The 10830-nt window shown below is 46.4% G+C and overlaps 1 protein-coding gene across 1 annotated transcript in view; it reads right to left on the reverse strand.

Annotated features, from left to right (window-relative positions):
* Nucleotides 1-423: 423 nt before the first annotated feature.
* Nucleotides 424-10830, reverse strand: part of LOC113569178 (NACHT, LRR and PYD domains-containing protein 3-like) — a 239803-nt gene continuing 229396 nt past the window's right edge. The window contains exons 14-15 of the mRNA XM_035526147.1: nucleotides 1218-1264; nucleotides 424-1004 (exon numbers count right to left, since the gene is read on the reverse strand). Of these exons, the coding sequence (XP_035382040.1) occupies nucleotides 463-1004; nucleotides 1218-1264 (589 nt within the window). The 3' untranslated portion in view covers nucleotides 424-462. The remainder of the gene's footprint in view (nucleotides 1005-1217; nucleotides 1265-10830) is intronic.

The raw sequence follows: 10830 nt of genomic DNA on the forward strand, positions 1-10830 counted from the left end.
GTGTGTGTGTGTGTGTGTGTGTGTGTGTGTGTGTGTGTGTGTGTGTGTGTGTGTGTGTGTGTGTGTGTGTGTGTGTGTGTGTGTGTGTGCACGTGCATGTGTGAAGAGAGAAGTGTAGTGTGTGTTTGTGTGTGTGAGAGAAAGAGCAAAGTGTGTGTGTGGATGAGACAGAGGTGTGTGTGTGTGTGTGTGTGTGTGTGTGTGTGGCAGAGAGAAAGAGAGGTGTGTGTGTATGTGTAAGGAAATGTGTGTATTATGATGTCCACTAGTTGTGTGTGTAGAGGAGTGTGTGTGAGAGATAGGGGTGTATTTTGTGAGTGTGTGTGTGTGTGTGTGTGTGTGTGTGTGTGTGTGTGTGTGTTTTATACTCAGCAGGCATGTGTGTATGATGTTCACCAGTTGTGTGTGTAGAGGAGTGTGTGTTTCCCTGCAGACTCAGGTGTTCCTCCAGGACACAGGAGGCTATTCTAGCTCACACACACACACTGAGGAGTCAGAATCCCAAAGCCCAAACGCTGCATAGAGGGGCTCAGTGAATGTGGAGTGGAGTGTGTGTAAGTGTGTGAGTGTGTGTGTGTGAGAGGAGACGCTGTAGAAGGACAGAGTGCCGGCGGGCCAGTCCAGATACACTCCTACTCTGTTGGAGCTGGAGGGGGCAGAGATGTCAGTTCTCTTATTATTGTGACAGACAGTGTAACTGTTATCAGAGCAGCTCAGACTCCAGGACTTTAGATTACATCCAAACACACAGTCATCACTGCCTCCTTTCCTGCTGATTCCTTTATATGTCACTGATATATCAGCCCATCCCCCACTCCACTCAACCTCCCAGTAACAGCGTCCAGTCAGACTCTCTCTACACACAACCTGATACCAGACATCAAATCTCTCTGCATGATCAGGATACGACTGCTGCTGCTCCACACGCGTCACCTTTCTGTTCCCCTCAGACAGAGAGAGACGTGTGTGTGCTGTGTTTGGGTCCAGTGTGAGATCACAAGCATCTGCACACAAGAAGACACATTAGAGGAGAGATCACAAATACTGTGCGAGTGTGTGTGTGTGAGTCTGTGTGTGAGTCTGTGTGTGAGTCTGTGTGTGAGTCTGTGTGTGAGTCTGTGTGTGAGTCTGTGTGTGAGTCTGTGTGTGAGTCTGTGTGTGAGTCTGTGTGTGAGTCTGTGTGTGAGTCTGTGTGTGTGTGAACATTTACTTCTTACATTTTCTTAGTCCTGGTTTGATTCTCATCCCCCCTGCGCGCTCCACCCTAAAGAAACACACACACACACACACACACACACACACACACACACACACACACACACACACACACACACACACACACACACACACACACACACACACACACACACACAGATAATAGTTCTGTCTCTCTCACTCTCTCTTTCTCTCACAAACACACACACACAGATAATAGTTCTCTCTCTCTCTCTCTCACACAGATAATAGTTCTCTCTCTCTCTCTCTCACACACACAATAGTTTTCTCTCTCTCTCTCTCTCACACACACACACACACACACACACACACACACACACACACAGATAATAGTTCTGTCTCTCTCACTCTCTCTTTCTCTCACAAACACACACACACAGATAATAGTTCTCTCTCTCTCTCACACAGATAATAGTTCTCTCTCTCTCTCTCACACACACACTACACACACACACACACACACACACACACACACACACACACACAGATAATAGTTCTGTCTCTCTTTCTCTCTCTCTCTCTCTCACGGAAAATAGTTCTGTCTCTCTCTCTCTCTCTCACACACAGATAATAGTTCTGTCTCTCTCACACACACACACAGATAATAGTACTGTCTCTCTCTCTCTCTCTGTGTCTCACAGATAATAGTTCTGTCTCTCTCTCTCTCTCACACGGATAATAGTTCTGTCTCTCTCTCTCTGACACACATATAATAGTTCTCTCTCTCTCACACACACAGATAATAGTTCTGTCTCTCTCTCTCTCTCACACGGATAATAGTTCTGTCTCTCTCTCACACACACACAGATAATAGTTCTGTCTCTCTCTCTCTCTCTCACATGGATAATAGTTCTGTCTCTCTCTCTCTGACACACACATATAATAGTTCTCTCTCTCTCACACACACAGATAATAGTTCTGTCTCTCTCTCTCTCTCTCTCTCACAAACACACAGATAATAGTTCTATCTCTCTCTCTCTCTCTCTCTCTCTCACACGGATAATAGTTCTGTCTCTCACTCTCTCTCACACGGATAATAGTTCTGTCTCTCTCTCTCTCTGTCTCACAGATAATAGTTCTGTCTCTCTCTCTCTCTCACACACAGATAATAGTTCTGTCTCTCTCTCACACACACACAGATAATAGTTCTGTCTCTCTCTCTCTCTCACACACACAGATAATAGTTCTGTCTCTCTCTCTCTCTCTCACACAGATAATAGTTCTCTCTCTCTCTCACACACGGAAAATAGTTCTGTCTCTCTCTCTCTCTCACACACACACAGATAATAGTTTTGTCTCTCTCTCTCTCACACACAGCTAATAGTTCTGTCTCTCTCTCTCACACACACACAGATAATAGTTCTGTCTCTCTCTCTCTCTCTCTCTCTCACAGATAATAGTTCTGTCGCGCTCTCTCTCTCTCTCACACAGAGATAATAGTTCTGTCGCTCTCTCTCTCTCTCTCTCTCTCTCTCTCACACACACACACAGAGATAATAGTTCTGTCTCTCTCTCTCTCTCTGTCTCACAGATAATAGTTTTGTCTCTCTCTCTCTCTCTCTCTCACACACACAGATAATAGTTCTGTCTCTCTCTCTCTCTCTCACACGGAAAATAGTTCTGTCTCTCTCTCTCTCTCTCTCTCTCTCTCTCTCACACACACACACACACAGATAATAGTACTGTCTCTCTCTCTCTCTCTGTGTCTCACAGATAATAGTTCTGTCTCTCTCTCTCTCTCTCACACACACACAGATAATAGTTCTGTCTCTCTCTCTCTCTCTGACACACATATAATAGTTCTCTCTCTCTCACACACACAGATAATAGTTCTGTCTCTCTCTCTCTCACACACACAGATAATAGTTCTGTCTCTCTCTCTCTCTCTCTCTCTCTCTCTCACAAACACACAGATAATAGTTCTGTCTCTCTCTCTCTCAGATAATAGTTCTGTCTCTCTCTCTCACACACACACAGATAATAGTTCTGTCTCTCTCTCTCTCTCTCTCTCTCACAGATAATAGTTCTGTCGCGCTCTCTCTCTCTCTCACACAGAGATAATAGTTCTGTCGCTCTCTCTCTCTCTCTCTCTCTCTCTCTCACACACACACACAGAGATAATAGTTCTGTCTCTCTCTCTCTCTCTGTCTCACAGATAATAGTTTTGTCTCTCTCTCTCTCACACACACAGATAATAGTTCTGTCTCTCTCTCTCTCTCTCTCTCTCTCACAAACACACAGATAATAGTTCTGTCTCTCTCTCTCTCAGATAATAGTTCTGTCTCTCTCTCTCTCTCTCACACACAGATAATAGTTCTGTCTCTCTCTCTCTCTCTCTCACACACAGATAATAGTTCTGTCGCACTCTCTCTCTCTCAAACACACAGATAATAGCAAGATGGCGCCGGTGAGGTCGGCTGCCGTCACGACAGCTCCGTCCACACCTGGCACTTTTTTCGTTCTTTTCGCTCTTCCCGCTACCCCTGACTTCTCCGCAGCCCTTCTCTACACACCACGGCACGTATCTCATACATCAGAGACGCTCTTATTTCTCTTAATCTACATAGCACTCACCTCAAGCCGTCTGTAACCCCGGACCCAAGATGGCCGACGGAGATCCTGAGGGAAAACAGAAGACGCGGCGCGAGGAAAAGGCCGCGAGGGAAGCGAGCCGGCGTCAGGAACAGGCTGAGGGCTCGGGCACACCGAGCTCCCTTACCTAGCATCCTGCTAGCCAACGTCCAGTCTCTGGATAACAAGCTCGACGACCTCCGGGCCAGGATATAGTTCCAGAGGGACATTCGGGATTGCAATCTCCTCTGCTTCACCGAGTCGTGGCTGAACCCAGCGGCACCAAACCACGCTATCCAGCCGGCCGAGTTCTTCTCGGTTCACCGCATGGACAGGACGGCAGATTCGGGGAAGTCGAGAGGCGGCGGAGTGTGTGTGATGGTAAACAACAGCTGGTGCAACAATGCCAATGTTGTTACTCTCGCCTGCTCCTGCTCACCCAACCTGGAGCTGCTCGCCCTCAAACTTCGTCCTTTCTACCTTCCTCGGGAGTTCACTTCGGTCATCATCAACACCGTGTACATCCCACCTCAGGCTAACATGGACACTGCACTGTGGGAACTTCATGAGGCTCTCACACAGTTTCAGACACAGCACCGGGACGCTGCACTTATTGTGGTTGGGGATTTCAACAGCGCTAACCTCAAGCGTGCAGTGCCCAACCTTTACCAGCACGTAACCTTCCCCACCAGGGGAAATAGGACACTAGATCACTGCTACACCCCATACAAGGACAGCTACAAAGCACTAGCTCATCCACCGTTTGGTAAGTCGGACCACGCCGCCATCTTCCTCCTACCAAAATATAAACAACGGATGAAACGGGAAGCCCCGGTTCAGAGGGAGGTCGCGCGCTGGACAGACCAATCGGTGGCCGCTCTGCAGGACGCTCTGGATGACGCGGACTGGGACATGTTCCTGCGCAGCACTGATGGTCAGCGAGTTTACGGAGGCAGTAGTAGGATTTATTGGGAAACTGGTGGACGACACGATCCCAAGAATCACCATCAAGAAGTTTTCCAACCAGAAGCCCTGGGTGGACAGAACCATCCGCGAGGCTCTGAACTCTCGAACTGCTGCCTACAATGTGGGGATCATCAGCGGGAACATGGACGAGTACAAGTCTGCAGCATACGGAGTGCGCAGGGCGGTGAGGGAGGCGAAGCGGCGTTACGGGAAGAAACTAGAGACACAGTTCCAGCAGAGTGGCTCTAGATCCCTGTGGCAGGGACTACGGACGATCACGGACTACAGGAGCCCACCCTCCGGACTGATGAGTGCGGATGAGTCTCTGGCGAACGAGCTGAATACATTCTTTGCTCGCTTCGAGGCTACATCTAGCAGCGCTAATGCTAGCAGCACAAATGCCAACGGCGCTAGTGCTAACAGCGCCAATGCTAACGGCGCTAGTGCTAACAGCGCCAATGCTAACGGTGCTAGTGCAAGTGGCACTATCGGCGCAGCCGGTGGCACATGCGCGGGGCCCACCATAGAGCAGCGCCCTCTCATCATCACGGAGAGTGACGTGAGGAGAGTGTTTAAAAGGGTGAATACCAGGAAGGCGATGGGACCAGACGGTATCTGCGGGAGGGTCCTCAAAGCCTGCGCAGATCAGCTAGCCCCGGTATTCACCGACATCTTCAATCTCTCCCTGACGCTCGGTATTGTCCCGTCCAGCTTCAAGCGGTCCACCATCGTCCCCGTCCCGAAGAAACCTCGACCCTCCGACCTCAATGACTACCGCCCTGTCGCCCTCACATCAGTCGTGATGAAGTGCTTTGAAAAGCTAGTTAGAGACTTCATCACATCTTCACTGCCAGCCTCCACGGACCCACTGCAGTTTGCATACCGCCACAACCGCTCCACTGACGATGCGATTGCACATCTGCTCCACACTACACTGACTCACCTGGACGAAGGGAGGGGAAATTATGTTAAAATGCTATTTGTCGACTACAGTTCAGCATTTAACACTATCATTCCCTCCCTACTCACTACTAAGTTGGGAGATCTAGGACTGCATACATCCCTGTGCGACTGGATCTCCAACTTCCTAACAGACAGACCACAATCAGTACGGGTGGGCAACTGCGCCTCATCCACCCTCATCCTCAGCACTGGAGCTCCTCAGGGTTGTGTCCTAAGCCCCCTGCTCTACTCACTGTACACCTACGACTGCACAGCCACTTCCAGCTCTAACATCATTGTCAAGTTTGCTGATGACACCGTTGTCGTGGGTCTGATCTCGGACAACGACGAGAGGGCCTACCTGGAGGAGATTAAACACCTGGAAAACTGGTGCCAGGAAAATAATCTCCTCCTAAACGTCAGTAAGACAAAGGAGCTGATCGTGGATTGCAGCAAGAAGCAGGAGCGGCACTACCAACCTGTGAGGATCAGTGGAACCACGGTGGAGAGAGTAGATAGTTTCAGGTACCTTGGTGTTCACATCTCGCAGGACCTGTCCTGGTCCCGCCATACCAGCTCCCTGGCAAAGAAGGCTCGTCAGCGTCTTTACCACCTCAGACGCCTAAGGGACTTCAGACTGCCCTCCAAGGTACTGCGGAACTTCTACACCTGCACTATCGAGAGCATCCTCACGGGGAACATCACAGTCTGGTTTGGAAATAGCACCAAGCAGGACAGACAAGCACTCCAAAGGGTAGTGCGTTCAGCAGAGCGCATCACTCACTCGGAACTTCCTGACCTGCAGACCACCTACTACAAGCGGTGCCAAACCAAGGCCAGGAAAATTGTGAAGGACCCCACCCATCCCAACAATAGACTGTTCTCTCTGTTGAGGTCAGGGAGGCGCTTCCGCTCCCTGAAGGCCAAGACAGAGAGGCTGAAGAGGAGCTTCTTCCCACAGGCCATTCGGGCCCTGAATCAGGGAAACTGATAAACTGTGGGGACCACCACCACCACCACGTAACATGACTGTTACGTAACATGACTGTATATCTGTATATCTGTATATCTGTACCACCACGTAACATGACTGTATATCTGTACATCTGTATATATAGATTTAGATTTATACTCAATTAACCTGTTACAACAACTGTAGATATGGTACTATACAATGGATCTGTACATTCTGTAGGTTGTGTAGATAAATACTCAACCATATACATTGTACATTGTGTATATAATCATAATATACATATATTGTACATACATTGTTAATATATTTTTGTACATACATAGAATATATATATATTTATCTGTATATATATATTTTTTTCTCTGTGCACCCCTGGTTCTCTTCCTCAGTTTGGACAGAGCACTCTCCACCATTTCACTGCGTGTTGTACTGTGTATGACTATGTATGTGACAAATAAACCAAACTTGAAACTTGAACTTGAATAGTTCTGTCTCTCTCTCTCTCTCTCACACGGATAATAGTTCTGTCGCTCTCTCTCTCTCTCTCTCACACAAACACACACACAGATAATAGTTCTGTCTCTCTCACACACACAGATAATAGTTCTGTCTCTCTCTCTCTCTCTCTCTCACACACACAGATAATAGTTCTGTCTCTCTCTCTCTCTCTCTCACACGGATAATAGTTCTGTCTCTCTCTCTCTCTCACACGGATAATAGTTCTGTCTCTCTCTATCTCTCTCTCGGGCTCACACATATAATAGTTCTGTCTCTCTCTCTCTCTCTCTCACACAGATAATAGTTCTGTCTCTCTCACACACACAAATAATAGTTCTGTCTCTCTCTCTCTCTCACACGGAAAATAGTTCTCTCTCTCTCTCTCTCTCACATGGAAAATAGTTCTGTCTCTCTCTCTCTCTCTCTCTCACACACACACACACACACACACACACACACACACAGATAATAGTACTGTCTCTCTCTCTCTCTCACACGGATAATAGTTCTGTCTCTCTCTCTCTCACACACGGATAATAGTTCTGTCTCTCTCTCTCTCTCTCACACACAGATAATAGTTCTGTCTCTCTCTCACACAGATAATAGTTCTGTCTCTCTCTCTCACACAGATAATAGTTCTGTCTCTCTCTCTCTCTCACACAGATAATAGTTCTGTCTCTCTTTCTCTCTCACACACAGATAATAGTTCTGTCTCTCACTCTCTCTCTCTCTCTCACACAGATAATAGTTCTGTCTCTCTCTCTCTCACACGGATAATAGTTCTGTCTCTCTCTCTCTCTCTCACACACGGATAATAGTTCTGTCACTCTCTATCTCTCTCTCGGGCTCACACATATAATAGTTCTGTCTCTCTCTCTCTCTCTCTCTCTCTCTCACACAGATAATAGTTCTGTCTCTCTCACACACACAAATAATAGTTCTGTCTCTCTCTCTCTCTCACACGGAAAATAGTTCTGTCTCTCTCTCTCTCTCTCTCTCACATGGAAAATAGTTCTGTCTCTCTCTCTCTCTCTCTCTCTCTCTCACACACACACACACACACAGATAATAGTACTGTCTCTCTCTCTCTCTCACACGGATAATAGTTCTGTCTCTCTCTCTCTCTCACACACGGATAATAGTTCTGTCTCTCTCTCTCTCTCACACACAGATAATAGTTCTGTCTCTCTCTCACACAGATAATAGTTCTGTCTCTCTCTCTCTCTCTCTCACACAGATAATAGTTCTGTCTCTCTTTCTCTCTCACACAGATAATAGTTCTGTCTCTCTCTCTCTCTCTCTCTCTCTCTCTCTCACACAGATAATAGTTCTGTCTCTCTCTCTCTCTCACACGGATAATAGTTCTGTCTCTCTCTCTCTCTCTCACACACGGATAATAGTTCTGTCTCTCTCTCTCTCACACACAGATAATAGTTCTGTCTCTCTCTCTCTCTCACACACAGATAATAGTTCTGTCTCTCTCTCTCTCTCTCACACAGATAATAGTTCTGTCTCTCTCTCTCTCTCACACACAGATAATAGTTCTGTCTCTCTCTCTTTCTCTCTCTCACACAGAAAATAGTTCTGTCTCTCTCTCTCTCACACACACACACACACACACACACACACACACAGATAATAGTTCTGTCTCTCTCTCTCACACACACAGATAATAGTTCTGTCTGTCTCTCGCTCTCTCTCTCTCACACGGATAATAGTTCTGTCTCTCTCTCTCTCTCACACACAGATAATAGTTCTGTCGCTCTCTCTCTCTCTCTCACACACACACACAGAGATAATAGTTCTGTCTCTCTCTCTCTCTCTGTCTCACAGATAATAGTTTTGTCTCTCTCTCACACACACACAGATAATAGTTCTGTCTCTCTCTCTCTCTCTCACACACAGATAATAGTTCTGTCTCTCTCTCTCTCTCTCACACACACACACAGATAATAGTTCTGTCTCTCTCTCTCTCACACACACACAGATAATAGTTCTGTCTCTCTCTCTCTCTCTCTCTCACACACAGATAATAGTTCTGTCTCTCTCTCTCTCACACACAGATAATAGTTCTGTCTCTCTCTCTCTCTCTCTCACACACAGATAATAGTTCTGTCTCTCTCTCTCTCTCTCACACACAGATAATAGTTCTGTCTCTCTCTCTCTCTCACACACAGATAATAGTTCTGTCTCTCTCTCACACACGGATAATAGTTTTGTCTCTCTCTCTCTCTCACACACAGATAATAGTTCTGTCTCTCTCTCTCTCTCTCACACAGATAATAGTTCTGTCTCTCTCTCTCTCTCACACACAGATAATAGTTCTGTCTCTCTCTCTCTCTCTCACACACAGATAATAGTTCTGTCTCTCTCTCTCTCTCTCACACAGATAATAGTTCTGTCTCTCTCTCTCTCACACGGATAATAGTTTTGTCTCTCTCTCTCTCTCACACAGATAATAGTTCTGTCTCTCTCTCTCTCTCACACACAGGTAAAATTCTGTCTCTCTCTCTTTCTCTCTCTCTCTCAGATAATAGTTCTGTCTCTCTCTCTCTCTTACACACACAAAGATAATAGTTCTGTCTCTCTCTCTCTCTCACAGAGAATAGTTCTGTCTCTCTCTCTCTCTCTCACACAGATTATAGTTCTCTCTCTCTCTCTTTCTCTCTCTCTCACACAGGTAATCGTTCTGTCTCTCTCTCTTTCTCTCTCTCTCTCTCTCTCTCTGTTCCACACACAGATAATAGTTCTGTCTCTCTCTCTCTCTCTCTCTCTCTCTCTCTCTCTCACAGATAACAGTTCTGTTTCTCTCTCTCACACACACAGAGATAATAGTTCTGTCTCTCTCTCTCTCTCACACACACACAGATAATAGTTCTGTCTCTCTCTCACAAACACACAGATAATAGTTCTGTCTCTCTCTCTCTCTCTCTCACACATAATAGTTCTGTTTGTCTTTCTCTCTCTCTCTCACACGGATAATAGTTCTCTCTCTCTCTCTCTCACACACACAGATAATAGTTCTGTCTCTCTCTCTGTCTCACACACAGATAACAGTTCTGTTTCTCTCTCTCACACACACACAGATAATAGTTCTGTCTCTCTCTCTCTCTCACACACAGATAATAGTTCTGTCTCTCTCTCTCTCTCTCTCTCTCTCACACAGATAATAGTTCTGTCTCTCTCTCTCTCACACGGATAATAGTTTTGTGTGTCTCTCTCTCTCTCTCTCTCTCTCTCACACACACAGATAATAGTTGTCTCTCTCTCTCTCTCTCTCTCTCTCTCTCTCTCTCTCTCTCTCTCCCAAACACACAGATAATAGTTCTGTCTCTCTCTCTCACAAACACACAGATAATAGTTCTGTCTCTCTCTCTCTCTCTCTCTCTCTCTCTCTCTCTCTCTCACAAACACACAGATAATAGTTCTGTCTCTCTCTCTCTCTCTCACACGGATAATAGTTCTGTCTCTGTCTCTCTCTCTCTCACACAGATAATAGTTCTGTCTCTCTCTCTCTCTCACACACACAGATAATAGTTCTGTCTCTCTCTCTCTCTCTCACACACAGATAATAGTTCTGTCTCTCTCTCACACACAGATAATAGTTCTGTCTCTCTCTCACACACACACAGATAATAGTT

This window comes from Electrophorus electricus, chromosome 5 (assembly GCF_013358815.1).
Source record: "Electrophorus electricus isolate fEleEle1 chromosome 5, fEleEle1.pri, whole genome shotgun sequence".
In the NCBI taxonomy this organism is placed as follows: Eukaryota; Metazoa; Chordata; class Actinopteri; order Gymnotiformes; family Gymnotidae; genus Electrophorus; species Electrophorus electricus.